The sequence below is a fragment of the Besnoitia besnoiti genome, chromosome XII, assembly GCF_002563875.1.
Source record: "Besnoitia besnoiti strain Bb-Ger1 chromosome XII, whole genome shotgun sequence".
NCBI classification, from domain to species: Eukaryota; Apicomplexa; class Conoidasida; order Eucoccidiorida; family Sarcocystidae; genus Besnoitia; species Besnoitia besnoiti.
The window spans coordinates 987,968-1,008,865 of record NC_042367.1 but is presented as its reverse complement, the minus strand read 5'-3'; the positions used below and the strand labels follow the sequence as shown (position 1 = coordinate 1,008,865).

General features: G+C 58.9%; 4 protein-coding genes across 4 annotated transcripts; 3 read left to right on the top strand and 1 right to left on the bottom strand.

Moving 5' to 3' along the window:
- Window positions 1-1,631: 1,631 nt before the first annotated feature.
- BESB_023400 (uncharacterized protein) lies at window positions 1,632-2,858 on the top strand (the record flags this gene model as incomplete). The annotated part of the gene is made up of 1 exon (XM_029361042.1): window positions 1,632-2,858. The coding sequence occupies one exon, from the start codon at window positions 1,632-1,634 to the stop codon at window positions 2,856-2,858; it is 1,227 nt and encodes a 408-aa protein (XP_029215857.1).
- A 2,700-nt stretch (window positions 2,859-5,558) lies between these two features.
- BESB_023390 (myristoyl CoA:protein N-myristoyltransferase) lies at window positions 5,559-11,252 on the top strand (the record flags this gene model as incomplete). The annotated part of the gene is made up of 14 exons (XM_029361041.1): window positions 5,559-5,745; window positions 5,928-6,028; window positions 6,150-6,194; window positions 6,678-6,749; window positions 7,104-7,253; window positions 7,543-7,662; window positions 8,037-8,237; window positions 8,568-8,656; window positions 8,918-9,018; window positions 9,383-9,459; window positions 9,668-9,750; window positions 10,199-10,253; window positions 10,884-10,949; window positions 11,217-11,252. 14 exons carry the CDS (start codon window positions 5,559-5,561, stop codon window positions 11,250-11,252), a joined length of 1,383 nt encoding a protein of 460 aa, XP_029215856.1.
- A 1,941-nt stretch (window positions 11,253-13,193) lies between these two features.
- Window positions 13,194-15,757, bottom strand: BESB_023380 (non-proton pumping type-II NADH dehydrogenase I; the record flags this gene model as incomplete). The annotated part of the gene is made up of 3 exons (XM_029361040.1): window positions 13,194-13,571; window positions 13,859-13,992; window positions 14,302-15,757. 3 exons carry the CDS (start codon window positions 15,755-15,757, stop codon window positions 13,194-13,196), a joined length of 1,968 nt encoding a protein of 655 aa, XP_029215855.1.
- A 3,316-nt stretch (window positions 15,758-19,073) lies between these two features.
- On the top strand, window positions 19,074-20,475 carry BESB_023370 (anti-silencing protein, ASF1 family protein; the record flags this gene model as incomplete). The annotated part of the gene is made up of 3 exons (XM_029361039.1): window positions 19,074-19,490; window positions 19,748-19,851; window positions 20,157-20,475. The coding sequence occupies 3 exons, from the start codon at window positions 19,074-19,076 to the stop codon at window positions 20,473-20,475; spliced, it is 840 nt and encodes a 279-aa protein (XP_029215854.1).
- Between the last annotated feature and the right edge of the window lie 423 nt (window positions 20,476-20,898).

The window sequence follows — 20,898 nt, the reverse complement described above, 5'->3', positions numbered from 1 at the left end:
TGCTGGAACTCACGACAGCTGCAAAAGAAAGCTCTCCGCCGAATCGCGGAAAGGTCGATACTCCAGCGTAGTCACGAGACACAGAACAGATACTGGGAGTGCACGGACATGGCACCAGCATGAACCCTTGCAATAGCCGGGCTGCCGCTGTACTGCAAATGGGGCGTCATTCTCTGATCCAAATCTCTTCTGCCAGTGTAACCGAAGTAACCTTTTTGCAAGCCCCTTCAGCAAGCGTCAAGCGGGCTCGCGAATCCAACAAACTAACAGGCTCCCGACTGGCGGAATCCAGCTGAATGTATCACACAGAGAAACACACGTGCTTCACACCATCGTAGTATCAGCCCTCTTCGTTTGGGGGTCTGCTGCACCAGCGAGCGAGAGACAGATGAGCGCCACCGGTTCTGGCTTCATGACACAGCTGCCGCTGATCGCTTTATTGATCTTCATTTGCCTTACTTCAGCGAATAGTCTCACATCCTCTACGGAGAAAACCTTTCCTCACAGCCAGTGCACGTTTCGCCCGCTTAATAGTCCCCCCTCCGGCTGCGGCAAGAGTCGACGGCCGCTGCTGCTCAGTTGGACCCAATGCCGGAGGGCTGGTGGGAGCCTGCTCACGTAAATTTCGATGTCTTGCAGCAGAGATGTCAACCCGGGCTCAGAAATCCCATCTGAGTGCTACATACACGAGGAGTCGGCGTTCGCGCATCTTCCCCTCTTGAAACCCTGTTGCCCTCTACGTCCCTTCCTATAAAGGCGACGCGGGTGGTCGTTGACTCATTTTTGCCACCTTAGATTGCGGAATGCACCTGAGAGATACTCCATTTCACTGGAAGAGACGTGGAGTCCGACCTTTTGGGGGTTTGGAGCCAGTTTCCTCACGCAACACCAGACTTTCTGGTACGCGGAGCTATGCGGTGGCGGCGTCTGCGGCACCACCACCGCGGTGCTGCAAAAAGTAAAGTACCTTGTGACTATGGAAACCGACGAAATACTGACTTAGAGAAGCCTCCCTGGGCGCCCCGGTGCCGTTGTCCCGCATGCGCGCCGGACCGCCGCGGTAGGCCTCATCAGCACGGCTTCGCGCGCCCTAGCGCGACATGCTGGTTCAAAGGAACAGTGTGTCTTGTAGTCTCCTGGATCGTGGGGTGAGGCCTGAACAGGAAATTAGCTCTAAGACTCGTATTCTGTGCGAGGGCTTGCCAGAGGACTGTTTTGACACTTCTTCGCGAATCTCTTTTTTCTCCTGCACCGCATGGCCCGAAAGAGGGCAATGGGAGAGTGTCTTCCGAACTGTCTCAGCTAGCTAGACGCGCAGCTTCGGGCCTAAAGCTGCATTCACGGAAGGGACCCACCAACGTTTTTCTCGAAACGAATGTTGGTATCCTTTCTTTTGATGAGGCAGTCTGGAAGGAAGGTGCTCTGTGAAGCCTCCCTAGACGACTCGTCTCAACTCGTCTCACTGACGTCCAGTGTACCTGCGTGGTCAGACAAGTGGCGAATTTTCGGCTACTCGGCAGGTTCCGCCGTGGGGTGAGAACTGACGCCACTCTTCCTAGGCGTCCTCGAATCGAGGCTTGTCTGACCAGCGGTCTTATCGCCAACAACTTTTCTTTTTCACCTTCGGCAAAATGGCGCCTGCTCGCCACCTGCTCGAGAAACTCGAACGAGCTGGGAGCGCCCGCGTCGCGGTGGTCCGTAGCGCCCTCTACTTGCCTCTTTTTGTTCTCTCGCTGCTCCCCCTGGCCTCTTTGTTTCCTCCGTCGCAGGCGGCAGACCTGCCCCCGGCTGATCAAATTGTGCCCGCTGAGCAAGACCCACCCCTCGGCGGCGCCGTCCGCATTCCGTTCAGAGTGAACCCGCAGTACGGCCCGCGCTGTGACGCCTTCGAAGGCCCGCGGCAGTTCTGGTCGCCGCCCGCCACCGGCAGTCACCAGTACTGGCAAATGACCGTCCCGCCGCCGAGAACTCATCCGCCTCTCGTCGATTTGCGGGCTTACGGCACGGTGGGGATGTACGAGGCCCTGCCGGTCAGGCCCCTGTTTCCGCCTGCGGAGGGTCGCCCGGGGCTCGCCAAAGTCCACGCGCCGGTCGTGCATGCCAAGCCATGGCTGGAGCTGCGTCCCGACAGCACGAATATTCCCGCTAAGAATATCAACAATTTTTACATGATCGGAAAGGCCGCCGGAACTGTCATCATGTGGGGTCTGCGGGAAATCCTGCAGCAGCTCCAAACAGGGACGCCGACCACTGCGCAGCTCACAGCCGCGGTTCAGCTGGTGACGCGGAGCGGGGACTTACTCGAGCAGTTGCGAAACGGGCAGCAGCAGGCGCTGTCTGCGTTCAACGGCCTGCTGGCCCTCGTGGCCAAGGAACTCCCTCAGGCAGACTTGCGTCTCTTCCGCTTCTGGGGACTCGCGGCAAACATGCCCAACAGGCCAGACCATCCAGACACCCTCTACGTGCATTCCATGGAGAAGCAGCGCTGGCGCCTGGCGAACGAGCTGCTGCGCGTGCTCAACCTGATTCCGGGGGAGACTGTCAACGCCAGGCTGGTTGACTGCGACCACATCGCGTTCACGGCGTACTCGTCCGACCTGAAGGAAATCTTTCCAACCCGCGCGCAGAAGAAGCACTTTTGCAGGTTCAGCGTGACCGGCTGGCTCATCTATGCGGCGCGCCAGATCTACGACATGGCGAACGCCGCGCTATCCGGCGGCGACGACAGCGTCCGGCCTCTGCTCGCAGAGATCCAGAATACCCTCAAAACGATTCAGGCGACAGCTGCCGAGATGAAGGCTCTCTTCCCTGCCGTCGAAGAACATCTCAAAGCTGTGCTTGGCGGAACGCAGCAGTAAAGAAGACGATGCAAGGCCGACTCTGCAAGCGGGACCGTTGCACGTGCATCCCAGACGACGTGCGAGGCGGCGCGCGACGCAGCGAGCAGTCCACATGCGCGAGCCTGCTGCCCACCGACTCCCCCGGCGTCGTGCGTCCCCGGACCGGCCCCAACGGCCGCGTGAGACAAGGGGGCATGCAATGTGCGACGATCTGTAGATCCGAGGCGGTGAACTCGGATGCCGTGTCGTGGCGTAATGTCATTCGGATGCACATTGCATTCGCCATGGCCCGTTTCGTTTGCAACTCGAATGTGTTTTATTCTGAAATCAATGATTCTTCGGACTTGCGTTCTACAGCTTGGGACGTCGGTACCGCACGTCCGAAGCCCAACAGGGATGTGCTGGCTCGCGGATCTTACTCTTCCACAAAAGGGTCCTCATAGCTGCTGTTCTTCGCGTGCCGCGTGTGGGCCTGCCGGAACTAAAAGTCATATCGTGAAAAAGCTGTCGCGCAGACGATTCCGGCAATTGCGCCATCAGTCGAAACGTGCACCTGTCCACGCACAGAAGAAAGACACGCTTTCTGGGAACTCCTGCGGGCGAAGTTGGCTAGCGGCATGTCATTCGCTGAGCCAAACGCTGTGGCGTTCCGCCCTGTTTCCCGAAACATGCCGACATAATAAATAACAAAGGCAACGCAAGAGGACTCAATAGTGCTGGTGTATTGCTATAGCCGCCCGCCACTGGAATGATTTTGTGGCTCTTCAGCTAGGACGGAGCCAGTACAGGAAACAGGGAAAACTCTCGCGTAAGCGTGAACCCGTATTTGGCCTTCTAAGCACCTTCCACAGGCGGATCAATATGGAGTTTTCGAATGCGTAAGCTAGCAAGGCACGGCTGTCGCCGGATGTCTTGGTTGTTCATTGTCCTTTCCTCTATACAGTCTCAGAAGGCCCTCCGTGGCGCAAGAAAAAGCAAGCGTTATGACGGAATGAAGCGGTGCGGCGGCTTTGAGGGAACCCCAGACAATTCAGATACACGCCTGAGCGGCGGAGGCTACTACACGCAGTTGTTGATGCTGCGTGTCAAGCTGCGATTCTGCGAAATGACCTTAGCTGTTGAAGCGCGCGTGTGCGGTGAAATCCTGAACGAGTATCGCGTAGGCTCCAGCCCGTTAAGGAACTCCCTCCATGCCTCCATGCCAAAACAGAGGGCCATACCTCCGTCTGTTTGTGGCAGCGGTTTCCTCATTCCTGGTCTGTCGCGTAGGTCACCCGATCTACAGACCGTACTGCTGATCGCATCTAAGCTGTGGTCTTACCGTAGCATCCGTGCGAGCCATTTTATTGTCACAAAGGCACTCTCTTTGTCTTGCTTTTCCTCCTTGCCTCCTCCTTCGTGTGATGACGCTCTGTCAAGCTTGCGCTTATTGCAGAAAATTCCCCACTGCTGCCTCCCCCAGGAGTTCCAGCTGTATTTCAGTCTCTATGTGGCTGTTTCCCCTCTCAATGCAGCTACTAATCTTCTTTTACTATTACTTCACCAACTAGCTAATTAGATATTATTGTACTGGTGTTGTTTTACCTAGTTTGTATCTCGAATTGTTAGCAAAGAAAATGACAAATAGCTAGCTCTTCTGTTAAGATTTCTTCTGGAGAAATAATGACTTAGTCTTCCTGGCGTCGCCAACCGACACAAGCTCGTCCCGCGCGTTGCTCCTGCTTGGGCGGGCGACTCGGCACTCGCTTTGCAGTGTCTCCAGAACAACTTTTCGAGGGCCTCTTCGCACCGACCCCTCTGTTCCTTGCGAAGCTCGTTGAATCCAGGAAGAAGCAGCTTCGTCTTGGAAAAGTCGCAAGTTTTCGCTAGCTCTTAAGTCCCATGATTCCCCCTCTTCCAGCCATCTTGGTATGTGGGTCTTTCTTGGTGTACATACACGGAATAGAAAACACCCGCCAAATTTCGCGCTTTGCAGGCATCGTGTCTTCCGAACTGGGTTGCAGAGCCAAGGCGCACACCGCCACCCGCCGCTTGCTCGCTTTCCCTGCAACACTTTCGCCGTTTTCAAACACACAGTTCACCATTTTGTTCGGGTCCGTGCCGTCGAGAAGACCACGAAGTCTCCTCCTGTACCTCTTGTTGGCTTCGCTCGCTCATCCGCGCGCGCTGAACCGTCTTTGGGCCCGTCTTTCAGTTGGATTCGCGCAGACGCCAACCCGTACTTCGTCGAGACCATTTTCTTTTCTCTGGTCTCATTTTTTCCAGCTGTCGACACGGTTCCGTTGCCGACGCGCCTTCGCTGGTCGATAGGTGCTGCCCGCCTTCCCACGGTTTTTTGCAAAGCCGCGGCTCCGTGGTCCGTCGCTTTATGCAGCCTTCCACTAGGCGTGGTGCCGAATTTCGTGCATCTCCCTCCTCCTTCCATTTCGACTTGTCGTTCGCGTGTCTGCCCGTCGCCTGTTCCGACTGCCTCCTTCTCCTTGTGTTTCGCCTCCGCATTCTAGTTCCCTGCCTTCCCGCCTCTCTGTCGACTGGACTCTGGCGCCCTCTCGCCAGCGTCGTCGTGGCCTTTCTCTCGTTGGCTCTTGCTTGTTCGCCGAGTCTCGTAAAGGCCGTCAGCCTCTCGCAGTCGTCGAGCGGCTTTCTAGTCCGAACTAGGATTTCCGCCGGTCGTCCCCTGCGTGCGGTTTCCCCCGCGGTCGCCGCCCCCTCGACGCCATGGCGGACCTCAACAGCCTAAACGGATCTGCGCCGGCCGCGGGCGCCGAGCCCCAGGAGACGCCTCCGCCTGCAGCGGACGCCGCGGCGGCCAACAAGAGGGAGACCCAGTCGACTACAGTCGTGCCTGGGGCCATCGACCGAGGCGCGCTCACCTCCAAGGGGCAACTCGTGTCTCTCATGCGAGGTAAGCGGCCCCTTTCTGGAGACTTGGGGGTCCCGAGGCCTGCACCGAGCCGCGAATCCCTGCGAGCGTCGTTGTGTGGTCGATCAGCGTGGTCTTCAGTAGTCCAGAAACTCGGGGGCAATCGGGCGCTCGCTGCATTTGGTGCGCGCGCCGGGTTCTTTTCCTCTGTCCTTTGCCTGCAGAGATGCGCCTGGCGAACAAAGGCGCCCTCGCGCCTCTGGCGCCGCACGCCTTCTGGGATACGCAGCCGGTCCCTAAGCTCAACGAGCCGAAGGAAGAAGGGGTGAGGAGGTTTCTCGAGTTCTGCCTTTTCCTCTCTCTGCACAACCTTCTCTGCGCCTCTGTAGCCTCTCTCGCGTCCACTCACGGTTCCCGTGACTCTTCTGCGCTGCGTGTTGGTTCAGAAGGAGGGCCCTATTGAGACGAAAACTCTGGAGGAGGTTCGCGCGGTAAGTCTGCCCCCGCGCCTGCTGCCTGCGCTCGGTCGTCCGCCGTAGGCTCTCGAGGCTTGGTTCGGGGTCCTCCATGGCGTCGCCTCAAGCCTAGCGCGCGCGTCGTCTGCCTCCAGCGTCTGCTGGCGACCTCGCGAAACGCCTCCGCGTTGGGGCGGGCGCTCCTTGGGGGACCTCCCTGAAAAGCGCCGCCTGGAACTCATACCTGCGAATGCGGACTGCCGCGGGGCGTTTTCGCTCCGCACCTCTGGATCTCAAGCTCGCATCCTCCCTCCACCGCCCCCCTCCTGCCCCCCCCACCGCCCATCGCTCTCACGGCGCCTCGTTGTGCCTGGACGGCTGTCCATATCCTTTTGTTTGTCTCCGTCCATACGCGCCTGCACGCGCCTGTCTTTGCACCTCTCTTCACGTGTGGCGGACGTCGGCTCTGTCTGCTTAACAAGCCCCCGTGCCTGAGATTCTCTTCTGCTGTCTGAACAGGAGCCCTACAAGTTGCCCGACGGGTTCGTTTGGTGCGAGTGCGACGTGCAGAATGCCGAGGAGCTCCAGGAGGTAAGCCCAGACTAGGCGTGTGCGGAAATCCGTTGACTGCGCGTCTATTTTGTTTCGCCTACCCAGCTACGCGACAGATGCGCAGCGCACACGTGTTCACACAAAGAGGCGTGGGGGCAGCCCTTCGCGCAGCCTCCTGCGCGGCTTTCCGCTCTGCGAGGAAACTGCTCGAGTGTGACCGACAAAGAAATTGACTGGACCGTGCCTATTCTCACATACACATGTATACTATTTGTACGTGTGTATGCACATGTATGTATTTGTACACATATATATATATATAATTTATCTCACTAGGGTTTCACTTCGTGTACGTGGATGCCGGCGTGTCGGTGGTGTGGACTGTTTGCTCAGGTTTATGAGTTGCTTAGCCAGCACTACGTTGAGGACGACGACAATTTGTTTCGATTCAACTATTCGGCGAACTTCTTGGATTGGGCGCTCACGGCCCCGGGCTGCCACCGAGACTGGGTGATTGGCGTGCGCGTAGCCTCTACGAAGAAGGTCAGTTTTGTCCTGCGCGCGTCGATCACCACGCGATTTCTTCTCGCGGCGGCTTTCAGAGACGCTGCATTCGTTCCTCTGCATAGCTCTTTGGTGTTTCACGGCGCCTCAAGGGTTTAGGGTTTGGGCCGTTCTGCCAGGCTCCGGCGCCGTGTGCCTCAGGCTCTCGATCAAGGCGGCTGGGTGCTGACTCTGTTTCTGGGCTCTTTCCGGCCCCCGCGTCGCCTTAGCCGTGCGGTTGCCTCGATCTGCAGAATCTACGCCGTCTGTTTTTTCTGCTTTTCTTCAGCTCGTCGGGTTCATCACCGCTACCCCATCGCGCATCCACGTCTTCTCCCACGGCATTCCAATGGCTGAGGTCAACTTCCTCTGCGTTCACAAGAAGCTGCGATCCAAGCGACTCGCGCCGGTGAGACGGATTTTCTCTGCTTCGGTCTTTATCGCCCCTGCTGTCTCTCCCGTGTGCGTGGTGCCCCTCTTCACTGGGCCTCTCTGCGTCGTCTGCCTCGGCCGAGACGGCTGTTTTCTTCTGGGGTTTCTACCGACTTGGACTGCGTTTCCGCGACAGACGCGGCGCGGCGTCTGTCGTGGCTGCTTAGCACGGGCCGCGAGGCGCAGGGCGTCTCTTCGGCGCGTCACCTCCCTGTCGCCTTTCATCGTTCTCTTGTGCTGGACGCGGGGAATACCCGCAGCAGCGCCCAGCGAACCGCGTCGCGCGTCTTGTTTCTGCGTCGCTTCGTCTGTGGATTTCTTCGTTTGACTGCAAACTGGGCGTGTGCGCAGGTGCTGATTAAGGAAATCACTCGCCGCGTGAACCTGCGGAACGTTTGGCAAGCTGTGTATACAGCTGGAGTCGTGCTGCCGACCCCCGTCGCGCAGTGCCGCTACTGGCATCGGTCTCTGAATCCGAAGAAACTCATCGAAGTCGGATTCAGCGGGCTCAGCGAGCGCATGACCATCAGCAGATCTATCAAGCTCTACCGCGTGAGTCCGCAGTCCGCGAGCCTCACTCAATACTCACCGTCCACGGCTCTCGTGCCCCTGTATCCGCACATACCCCCTACAAGTTACTCATTTTTTCATGCATGAACCTCTTTCTGTCTCCTGCATGCAAGGGGGCCTGGCTCAGGTCAGATGACCCTTTTTTCACCGTTTCTTCTTTCTCTCTGTCTCAGAATTTGCATGCCTTCTCGCCTCTGTTTTTCCGCACGCGCCTAGTTGTCTTCGTGTTGCAGACAGGCTAGAGGAAGGTTCCGAGAGCGGGCGCTGAACAGCTCACGGCCCGCGTATTGAGGGAGGCTGTGTGTCTCGCAGGTCAAGGAGACTCCGTCGACGCCAGGGCTACGACCTGCGAAGAAGGAAGATGTTCCGCAGATCCACAAGCTGCTTTCGAATTACTTGAAGTGAGTTTTTTCGGGGGCAAGCCTCCGGCCGAGTACTGCCGAGAGTGGGGGTTCGGGGCTCGGCGCCGCCTGCTTGGATAAGGGAAGAACGGTTGTGCCGCAGAAGGTTTTTTCTCAGTGCCACACTCTCGCGTTCGAGTTTTCTCTCAGAAGTCCCCGCTCCGATGAAGAAGCGTCGAGTGTCTGTGAGGACGCCCTGGCGCCGAGACAATTCCTCATTCTGCTTCCTTTCACTGCGCCTCGCGTCTTTCCGGCGTGCAGAAGCTTCAAACTCTACTGCGAGTTCACCGAGGAGGAAGTCGCGCACTGGCTGTTGCCTCGCGACGGCGTCATCCATGTCTACGTGCGGGCGAACAATAAGGGTAGGGCTCAGGTTCCTTGCAGCCCCGTCGCGCGACAGCTCTCCTCTCCTTTCTTTTCTTCTCTCCCGATGGCTCTAGAGTTCACGCATGCCCGCATTCGCGAAGTTATGCACGAATGAATATATATACATGTGTGTGTCTAGGTGGACGCATCTGTGCATGCGCGTGATGTCTGCTGGAGTTCAGTTTGCCGCGTAGCGATCTCTGGGCGGGCCTTCGCAGCTGCCGCGGTCAGGGCCTCCGAGACTGCGTGTGAGGTCGTGTGCAAAAACACTTTTTTTGAAGTGGTCGCGCAGGCAGCGTCGCAGCGACGCTGCGGGAGCTCGCCTGACCCGCGCGACCTCGAGGCGGTTTTTCTTTTCAGGCCACGTGACGGACATGACCTCGTTCTACGAGCTTCCTTCCTCCGTCATCGGCAACCAGAAATACAAGGAAATCAAAGTGAGTTCTTTCGCTGCATTCTGCAGGTTGCAACGCGACGCGCATGGGCAGCTTCGTGCAGACGGACAGCAATTCAGACAGATGGAGATTTGCAGAGCGTGGAGGTTCATTTTGAAATGGAGAGACATCTATATGTCAGCAGGGTTCAGGGCAAGGCGCATTTCCTGCATGCCTTCTCGCGTGCGATGTGCGTCAACGATCTCTGCAGGCTGCGTACTCATTCTACAACGTGGCGACCACGGTTCCGCTGAAGGATTTGATCGATGACGCGCTCTGCTTGGCCAAACAGCTGTAGGCTTCCTCGTTTTTTTTCTCTTTCTTCCGTGCGTGCCTCGGCGTCGAATTCCCTTGTGCGTGTGTGGTCGGGCTCGCTTATGTGCCTCCAGTCGAGTGAGCAGCGACGCTTGCGGGCTCGCCCGCGAAAGAGTCGATTCTCTTCGAGTGCAGTCGCCTTTGGGAGCTTCTCAGGCGCCGTTTTCGTGATTAATGTGTGATTACCCTTTGGAAATATCCGCATGCCTGCATGGCGGATGCAGAGACTTGCAGCAACTCTCCTCTATTCGCTCGCCTCGCCTGCTCGACGCACGAGTCGCTTTCGTCGGCTATTTCTTTTCTGTGCTAAGGCCTCGTGCGTCGCGCTCGCCTGCGCTTTTCCGTGTCTGGTGGTTTTCTGCGTGACTTGCGCCGCCTTTTCTTCTCGCTGGTCGAACGCGCGAGCCCGTTGTCTTTTTTTCCTCAGCGACTTCGATGTCTACAACGCGCTTGACGTCATGGAGAATCGCTCTTTCGTGGAGGTACGCAGAAGGGTTTTAACTCTGCGGGCTTGAATGCGCGGCGCACCCCGTGCGGGGGCACCTGATCCTGAAGGCTCCGTTGAGGCTGAGCCCCCCGGGCTTTTGCGGAGAGCCTTGTTCTTCAATTGGAGTGAACTTAGCGCGGCACGCGCGAGTCACTGCCGCTGAAAACGACGGCAGCGTTTCGTTTTACGTGTCTGCGGGGAGCGAAGAGGATTCGTCAGATGCAAGGCGTCTGCATGCTCCGAGATATAGGCCAGGGTGCATCTGCGAGGCATGTCTCCGCCTCGTGAGGTAGACGTCTCGAAGTTTGATCTCTCCGCACATCTCGTGAAACTGATAATCCCATGCCCGGGCGTGGGCGTGCTTCCCTGCGGCGAGACATGGGCTGCAGGTATATTGTCGAGAGTTTCAAACGACAGCCATATGCACTGGAGGGGCGAAGACCAGGTCCTTCTTGATACCATGCCGCAGCACGCGGATATATACATATATATATATGTGTATATATATATATATGTATATACGGATTTTGGCGCCCGCTTGCTGCGGGTGGAGTTCGAGGAGAAGGAAGCTTTAGCGTCCATCTCGTCTGTTGGCGTGTCGGTCCGCCCGCGCTGCTTTTTTTAGGAATTGAAATTCGGCATCGGAGACGGCTTCCTGCGCTACTACATCTACAACTGGAGGTGCCCGGAGGTAAGCATTTTTGCCCGTTTCCGTGTGGCTCGCGGTTTCGTTCTCTGTGTGGCCTGTTTCCATCGTCTCTCTGTGCCCCAAACTCTGATTTTTCTCCCTTTTTTTTCAATTTTTTCTGATCCGCTGCCGGTGTCGAGGTCTCGGTGCCCGTTTTCACACTTTCTCACCTTTGAAGTTTTTTCTGCGTTTTCGTGCAGACGCTCTCTGCATTCACTACGAGAGTCTGGCGCATGCTTTGCGGTCTTCTGCGTCTGTTTTTTTCTGCAGATGAAGCACAGCGACGTCGGGTTTGTCTTGCTTTGAGCCGCTTGCGAGCCCCCGACGCGCGAGACTCTCTTGGCGGGAGTTTCGTTTTTTTCGTCGGATTTTTTGCCACGTTTTCCGTGTCTGCGTGGAGTCCTCGATCCGCGTCCCTGTTTTGTTTGGTTCGTCCCTTCTCCGCATCTATTGTCATCTGCCACCTCGCCTCAGGATTGAGTGAAAAGACCAACTTTGGTTGTGCTCTGAATTTCTTGTCTGCTCCTGGGCTCGTCTCCGCCCGTCCGGCGGCGCGGCGTCTCCCCAGTCGCTGACTCCCCCCCCCTCCCGCCGTGTTTCTGTTCTTTTTTTCGCCAGCGACGCGTAGCAACCCTTCAGGCACGTAGATAGAGAAGACGGCGAGAGAACAGAGATTCGCGCTGCACAGAGGCTTTCGCCTGTCTCTCCTCAGGCGGGGCGTTTTCCTCTTCGTGACTGGGATGACGCGCGGCGAGCACGCGCACAGCGAGACGCCTATGCTGGCTTTTCAGGTAGCACGGTCCTACACTTTGTGAAAAAAACTCAGGAGGCAAGCGTTCGCTTTCACCAAGAGATAGAGATCGTACGAAACGGAAATGAGCTGCCTCCTCCGCCTGCAGATGAGATCCGAGGGGTGTGTGCCTCAGGCCTGCTCCTAACGTGTCACATGCGCTGGTCGGTGAATCTTCAGTGAGCTGTCTGCGACCTTAGCTACGGAAACAGTCTCGTTGGCGCTGTGTGCCGTGGAGAGCAACTGAGACCAAAGGCTTGCGGTCGGTGAGGCCTTTGACTCGCCTCAGCGATGGCAAGCTGGTTGCGTTTTCTGCACTCGCGCGCCTGGCGCGTCGGGTTGTGAGAGGATTCCTGCGATACATGCGCCTTCCGCGCACGCGGCGGACGGCTGTCTGCTGAAGATTTTGCGGAAAAAACTGGACTCGACGAGCCAAAAGAGACGAGCTCAACGCAGGGTACGTACACAAGAGACGTGCGTGGGGAGACCTTCCCCGTGTCGTCGCCCCGTTTGTTGCAAGAACACAAAAACCGTTACCCCGCACACGCCCTCCTCAGTTCTGCATCCCTCTGGCGACAAACGACATCTCTCTCTCCTCCCTTCTCTTCTCGCGCCGCTGCCTCGCTCGCATTCCGGCATATATCTAGCAAACTCAAAACTACGTGGAAGAACGTACTTCCCACCGGCACAGGCGAGACAACTCCCCCATCTTCTCCCCCCGCCCCCCCTCCACAGACGCACACACAATACAATATAAATAAATACACACATATGTATTTTATTTGTTATGGATTTCTGCTCCTGCGTACACACAACACGGTGCGTGGAAGTCCATCAAGCCAAAAAAGCGCGCGGAGGCCCCGAGTCTCCGCTGAGTATTTTCCGCAGATCCGCAGACGAGAGCGCCGTCGATCTCAGCGCGCCGGCGCGCAACTCCAAGACGCCGCCGCCTCCTCCGGCCTCCACTCACGAGCTCTCTGCGTCTGGGCACCAGCTCAACTTGCAAAAAAGAACTGCGACGACGTGTCCTCGCGTTCCTTCCTCGGGCCTCCGTGCGCACTCTCCACGCAGCGTCTACTCCCCCCAAAACTGAACCAAAAAGCTCGCATGCCGAAGCGGGCGGGTCTCTACAACAGCGCAAACGGCCTGCGACAGAAAACCCCTCCTCCCCCTCTCGGGCGCAGTCTTCGCCGGCAAAACAAAAACAAACCCTCTGCAAGGGGCACCCCTCACATGTCTCTGAGCCCACAAACACATCTCTACAAACGCCAACGCACACACCTAGACATACAAATATACGAGCGAACACACGCAAAACATACATATACATATATATACATACATACATACATACATATATATATATATATATATATATGTATATATGTATGTGTGTAGGTACAGGCATCTACATGCATGTAGGATGCATCCGCGTGGGGTCGCGGGCACGTGAGCATCTACTTTCTTCGGTCGGAGTAGACTGCCTCGCCGTCCAAATGTTCACGAGCGACGTCGCGCCCGACGAGGCGTTCCTTCAACCAGCCGCCCACGCAGGCGGCGACGTTCAACCAGGAGTACTGCATCTGCAAGTACGCGGCTTTCCACAGGAGGAGCGTGTGCAGGCCCCCGACGAAGGTTCGCCAGCCCTCGATCTCCGCCGCGGCCTGCCCCTGTCCCAAATACACCAGTGCGCCGCGGTTCGTCTCCACAAACGCGGGCGCCCTCTCCTTCTCCGCCGCTGAGGGAAACGCGTTGAACGTCTGCGCGAGGTAGTACCCCCCCTGCTGCGCATTCTGCGCAGTCGGCGCCGGCGAGCGGTACGCGCCATCGATCTCCTGGGGCGAAAAACAGACACGCCGCCGCGATGCAGCGAGCGGAAAGTTTTGAATCAAGCAGCCAAAGGGACACCGCGACACCAGAGAGAAAAAACGCAAGCAAGAGCAAGTCGCGCGCTTACGCAGACTTCCCTCACAGGCAGTCCCCTCTCCACACAAAACAACCGAGACGCACACGGAGGCACAAAACGAACGCCAGGAAGAAAAAAAGAGACACACGTTGCTCAAACGTGTGCATACATGACTCTCCACAAGATAAGAAAGGCCTACTTTCTGCGTGGACTCACCGCAAGCAGTTTGAAGAACTCCTCCCTCGTCATCTGCGCCTGGCGCGGCTTCTTGGAGAAGTCGAACTTGCTTGGAGCCAGCTGCGGATAAATCGTGCTCAGCCTGGGAGCCTCGCGCTCGAGCCAGTCCGAGCCTGAAATAAAGGAAAAGAATATCGAAACACGCCATCTCAAGGTTCGCCTCGGCTGCTCCGAAGCACAAAGAACAGACAGTCGCGAAGCACGAGACGACAGAAACCGACACAGCACTCTTTCGCCGCGTGACAGCGCAAACGGCTGTCACAGCGGGGGGCCTGCACACGGAGAACTCCACGCGAAACTGTCGCGGACCCCGTCCCCCACCCCCCGGGCTCCAAGCCCTCGGAATGGGCGCGAGAAGCTCCTCCTTCCTCTCTTTCTGCTTTTCCTCTCTCTTTCTCTTTTCTTGGCGACTCGTTGCTCACTCGCTTTTCCGGTTGCGGCGACGGCTGCAACGTATAGGGCCTCTCCAGCGTCGAGGAGAGCGGGCGGTTTCACGCGGCAGCAGTCGCCGAGGGCGTAGACGTCTTTGCAGCCGCGGACTTTCATCTGCTGGTCGACGAGGAGGACGGGAGTGCGTTTTTGCGCCTGCCGCAGAGCCTCGTTCCTCCTCGTCATGTCGAGACAGAACTTTGGGCTCTTGATGCCCGACGCCCAGACCAGCAGGCCGCAGGGCAGCTCGGTCTCCTCAGTCTCCGCGCCGGCGCCGGGCCCCCCCGCCGTGCTGCTGCGGATGCGCACCGATTCGGGTCCGACGCCGACGACTTGGGACCTGAGTCGCAGGTGGATGCGCGGGTTTTTCTCGAGGAGGTCGTGCGCGAATTTCTGCGTCTCGGCGTTGTAGGCCGCGAGCACGGTGGGGAGCATCTCGACGAGGGTGATCCGCACAAACGGCGCGAGGTCTGCGAAGTACTTTTTGCCTTCGCTCTGGAAGAAGTCGTCGATCTCGGCGGCGACCTCCACGCCGGTCGGTCCCGCGCCGACGACAACGAAGTGCAGCAGCTTCCGCCGCTCCGCCTCGGAAAGCCCCGGGAGCGAGGCGGCTTCCAGCACGTCGAACAGCCGCGCCTTGATCCGCCGCGCGTCCTCAAGTTCTTTCAGGAACAGCGCGTGCTCTTTGACGCCAGGCACGTTGAAGGTGTTCACCTCCGCGCCCGCGGTCACCACCAGGTAGTCGTAGGGCTGCTCCCAGACGTGCTCGCGGGCCCCCGTCCTCCCCTCGCCTCCGTCTCCTCTCCCTGGAGCCGCACAGCCGGTTGCCGCGGGGAAGCGCGCGCGACAGCGCACAGTCTTCTTCTCGGGGTCGATGTCCTCCACGCGCGCCTCGAAGAAGCGCCCACAGGCCACGCCGCCGCGCGTGAGGAGGCCGCGGACGCCCGTCCGGCACGCGGCGGCCGAGAGCGACCCGACGCACACCGAGGGCAGCAGCGGCGTGAAGGTGAAGTAGTCTCGCGGCGAGATGACGACTGGCTCGTATCGCGTCATGTCCAGCCGCGAGAGAAAGGAGACAGCCGCCCAGCCCGAACCCACAACCACCACCCGCTGGCGCCCGCCGCCGCCCGAGGAGGAGCCCGACGCGCCTGCGGGGGCCCCCGGGGACGCGCCGGACGAGGGCGCGACCGCCGCGGGCGAGAGCAGGCCGGTGCGCAGACGGAGACTCGTCCACTTCTGCGAGGACCAAGCCCACAGCGGCGCGAGGGACGAGTACGGTCGCGGCGGCTCCCGAAGCCGCGAACCCGCAGGGCCCGCTTGGCCGTCAGAGAGGGGCGCCGCGGGGGGTTGCTGGTTTGCGTCGCAGCGCGCAGGCGGAGAGGCGGGCGCCGGCGCGACCAGCGGAACCGCGACTCCCGCGAGGAGGCGGAGGACCGGAGAGGGTGGCATGGCGCGGAGAGAGAGAGAAAGCTGAAGGGAGAAAGGTGAAGGTAGAGACAGCGGCGGGGGGAGGGGGGGCGACGGGCGCGCAGGTGCGCAGCGAGGCCGGAGGAGGGCGGAACGCGGCGTCGACTCGAAGGCGAAACCGACAAAGCCGAGTCAGCAAAGAAACACGCGAACAACGAGAAGAAAAGACGGAGAGAAAACACCGCGGATGCGCGCCAGGCGGGAAACAGCAGCGACAGACGCGCAGGGAAGAAGAAGGGGAGCGCGGACAACGGCTGCCGCGGAGAGAGAGGACGCGCACAAGAACACCGCCGAAAGATGTTCCACTACAACGGAGGGACTTGTGAGAAAAAAGCGTCGGCGTGGGAAAGTCCTGCGGCGTTTCCTGACTTCTACAGAAAACACAAAGAACGGCCGAGGCCGCACAACCGGGAGAGGCAGCGGATTGGGGGAAAACAGCAGCCCCGCGGCCAAGGGAGGAGGGAGAGGGCGAGGAATCTGCTGCAGCCCCGCGGCGACCCAGCAGACGACAAACGGCACAGTGACCTCAACAAAACAGAAAGAGTGAGGAAAGATGCCGAGCGAAGAGGCGAAGAGAAACAGCCAACGCGGTGACCCGAGGCCGAGTCCTCGACGACCCGCGAGACCGTCACATGCGCCACGAAAGAACGGAACAAATGCGCGCGCTCGCCTAGGAAGGAGGTGGGGTCCCCGTCGAGTTCCACGCGTGACTCGGCTCCGCGCAAGAGAGAAATACCGCCGAAAGGAACAGAAAAGGGCCCTCCTTGTCGCTGGTGCACCTCTCGAAGAGACAGAGCAAGTCTCCTTCTCTTCTGCTTCTCCTTCCTCACCCTCTCCACCCCGAGCTCGACGGCCGCTCAGATGCAGGGCGACGAAACCCCCAGTGGCGCGCCAGCGCTTGGTCCTGTGCCAGGCCCCGCCGCAACGGCGAGATGCGCGCGGCGAGGCGAACCGCGCAGAGAGAGCCACGCGAAAGCGCCCACCACAAGCAAAAACGCGAGAAACCGACGCCGAGACACGCCTCGGAACCCTTCACGCAGCTGCTGAAGAAAACTGAAGCGTGCATTGCTTTTTTCGGAGCGAAAAGAACGGAAGGACGGGGGCCAAGCCACGCGGGCTCCCTCGCGCGCATGACAGGTCCGGGATGGAGGAAGAAATTTCAGCGCGGGCGGGGGGGGGGGGGGGGGGGGCGAAGGGAGCCGAATTGCGCTGGTGCGCCGCGCACTCTCTCGCGTTTTGACGCATGCCTAGTGTGTGCCTTCGCCCTTCACAGAGGCAGAACAGCCCGCTTTTTCTCCCAACCAGAAGACAGCAAAAACAATCCTTGCGTGGGAGCGCGCTCGTAGGGCACTCGAGGTGACTCTCCCGCGCGGGCGACAGGCTGCTCGCCGCAGTCCGCCTCAGAGGCAAATGTGTCCCGCGCTCCACAGCGAAAATAAAACAGACACTCTGCGCAAACCCTTTTGCTAGCTAAAGTGTGAATAAGCTACGAATCGCCACAGGCGAGTGAGCTGCAACCTGCCAGGTCTCGAAGCTCGTTCTGCGCCGCATCAACCCGCTGAGCACAGAGACGGAGGAAAAACCTACAGGTGGTTGGTGTGGATATGGAAAGCGGAAAAATCAGAGAAACAGGAAAGCAATCCGCGACTAGCGAGTCGAGGGCTGGGTTCAAGTGCGACGCAGTGGCCTGTATGTACGCGTGGCGAGCGGTCGGAAAACAACTACTCACTAGCAGACAAGCTTCCATTTCTCCGCAGAAGCCTGTCTTCTGCCTCTTTTCTCTCTTCTAGACTTGGACAGAAGTATCACTGGAGGCTCGCTACGCGTCGGGCCCGGCGCCACAAGCCTGTCAGGCCTTGCGTGTGCGCATCTACGGAGTGGAAGTACGTGCACTAGGGCGAGACGGCGCGAGGAGGCCAGCACCTTGTCCAGAAACATACAAACGCTCAATCATCAATGCATCTCTGTTGCGCGCAGCGTGTGCACGCGGAAGACGGAAGAATCGAACGGAAAAGGACGCAGAGGGTCGCACACCGCAACGCAGCGACTGGGTGGAGGGCGGTTGGAGGCAGCTAGGGGGTAGTCCGCCTCTGCGCTTGCGCGTGGTTTTGATGTGAATACCGTGTCCCATTTCCTTGCCCTTCTCAAGAACGCCTCTAATGCACCAAACTTTCTCAAGTGGGAACATCACGCTTCGTTTTGCCGTCTGTCGACGCACAGCTTCCTCCTTCTAGACGTGAGACACGGTCGCTGTGCGTGAGTTTTCTTTTAGCCCGCTGTCCTCACTGCACACATGGGACCCGCAAGGGGGGTGACCGCAGCGGAAGAAGAATCTGCGCGAAACCTGGAAAAGACGTTCGTTGTGTAATATCATTCGGGTCTTGGGCGTTTCTGTCGTTTTTCGGCTTGTCTGTCGCCCTGCATGCGCGCGTACGATTTTTTCGGTGGGGTGTTCCTCGCAAAGAACGCCAACGTTTCGGGAGGAAACCGAGCGTATGGCACTTGACAGAGCTTCGCAGAAGAAAGTGCAGCGTTGAGGACTGCAACAGAAATCGGAGTGCGAAGATTCGTGTTTCCTCGCATTCTTTCTCTGCGGAATTCTCGCAAAGCCGCTCACCCTGGTGGCATTCCGGCACGTTTCCGCGACCCGTCCGTCTTTCTTCTTAGTGCTCGTCCAGCCGTCTTCTCTGCCCTCGCGTTTCTGCGTCTTCTCGCACTCTTCCACACTCACTCGTTTCCTGTATTGTCTTCTGAAGGGACCCAAGCTTTCAAAGCCTCCGAACCCGCCACCAAGAGGTGCGAAGAGTTGCTTTGTCTTGTTCGCTCCGGGCGTTGTGCTGCCCTCGCAGCTTTGCAGCTTTGGCGTTTCTCCTTTGTTCTGTCTCTTCTCTCTGTCTCCTTTTCCGTCTGGATCCACTCTCGACTCACCTCGAGACACCTCGCAGGCGCGAGAGGTCTCGAAGGCGCATCCTCGTCTGCATCAACCGGCACCGATTTTCTCGTATCCCCCCTTCGCTGGCGTCTTTTGCATCTGGCACACGTCTAGTTAAAGCCGCTCTCCACTGCCTAGCGCGTGGAAAACTTGTTGCGAGCTCTGGTTTCCGCTCTCTCGTCACTCCTTCCCCCCGCGCCCCTCCTCCCGTCACAGTCCTTCGTCTTCAGTCGTAGCCTTGTCGACTCTCTCTCTGCTCGACCTCGCCTTCATCTTTGGCTCGCGCGTCCAGCTTTCGCCAATCTGTCGCTCTCTGCTTTCGGTCCTCTGTTTTGCTGTGGAATCGTCGTTTCGCTGGTCTCCACGATGTCAGTTGTCAACGTGACCAACATTCGGCTGGGGAACAACCCCTCGCCTATTTCCGCGCCGTTCGTCTTCGAGATCTGCTTCGAGGCGCTGACGCCTCTGAAGGAGGATCTCGAGTGGCGCGTAGTCTACGTGGGCTCCTCGGAGTGCGAGAAAACGTCGCGAAAAGTTAAGAAGGAGAAGAACGACAAGGCAGGTGCCGCCGCGCCCGCCTCTCCTGCGGCGCCCGCCACCGCCGCGCGGAAGTCAGAATCCGCTGAAATGGAGGTCGAAGAAGAGAGGAAAACGCTCAGTGATGAGAAGAAAGACGAAGAGGCGGGCGGAGGCGACTACCTCCTGGACTCCGTCATGCTCGGCCCCATTGAGCGCGGCGTGTTGGCTTTCGAGTTCGCGGTCAACCCTCCTGACTACACTCAAGTAAGCTACAGTGCGCCTTTCTCCTTTCGTCCGCGCTTTCCTCTGCAGATTTCTCGTGAGCAGCATCATGCCGAGACTGCGTATGCATCACTGGACTTTAGACAGGGAGGTGACGGGCGTGCGCGTAAGATGCGCTGCGTCTGGGGGTCGGGTGAGCCTGCCTCCATGCATGTGGTCAATCTGAGCTTCGCGTTTTTCTTCTTCGTGTACCGCCCAGAGGTGCATCTTGAAGGCAGGTTTTTTTCCTCTTTTTTCAGATGGACCCCAGCAGCGTCTTGGGCATGCAGGCTGTCCTCGTCTGCGCGCTGTACAAACAACAGGAGTTCATGCGCATCGGCTACTACCTCAACAACGCCTACAGGTGAGATGGACACTTCCAGAGAGTTTCAGAGGGCTCTGGAGACACCTGGGGGCATGCCTGCGGGCGAGTTTCCGCGCAGCAGGGCAGAGTGGAGTCGGGCCGGGTTGTTTGCAGAGCTCAAAGAGGGCGCCACGGGGAGCGATAACCGCCCCAGTTTTTGAGTTCAACTCGCGAATGCGCTCCCGCGCTTCGTAGGCAGCACGCACTTGGGCGTAACAGACAGCGCGCGGCTTGCAGACAAGGGGGGCACAGGGAAGAGGTGGGTGTGTGAATTCGGGTTGGTTGGTGGCTCGTTTCTTCTGCAGCGACACCGTTCTGCGCGAAAATCCGCCCGACGTGCCGCTGTATGATAAGCTGATTCGCTGCATCGTGGATGAGCCGCGCGTGACTCGCTTCCCGATCGTCTGGGACGAGGAGGCGGGCCTTCCTGCGGCGGAGAGCGAGGCGCCCGCGGCGACTGTCCCCGCCCAGGAGGCGGAGAAGAGCGCCTTCATGGCCAGCGCCCCGGCGCGCGAAAAGGTAGGCGAAGGAGAGAAGGAAAACGCACCGGAAGCGAACGAGGTGCAGACACGAACGAATGCGGAAGGGGACGCGGAGGCTGACGCAAGCAAGTCGAGCGCGTGAAACGCCAAAGGAAGTCGAGGCAGAGCGCCCCGGGGAGGCGAGTGGGGGGGGGGGGGGGACGTCGGTATCTGCAGTGTTTAAGAAATAAAAGACCGTTCTCGCGCTCTGCGCCCGCCATGTCACCGCGGAATCCCCGAAGGACCCGCGAGCAGCCTCTGGCGTTCGACAGCCGCACCCTCTTCCGAGGATAAGCGTTAGTGTGCGTCGGGGTCTGGAGCTGGGGCGGGGGGGGAGGGGGGGGCAGCACGTCCCCAGGGTCGAGGAACGAGTTTTCAGCGCTGCCCGATGGCGGAGAGGCCAAAGTGCGACAGGGAGGTGCCTCGCGCGACGCGTGGAGGCGCTCTCACTTCCTTTCGTTAGCGGAAGATGTCCACGCAGTCTGTGTCGTGCGCCCCCACGCAGCTGCTTGCAGGACTCTAGACT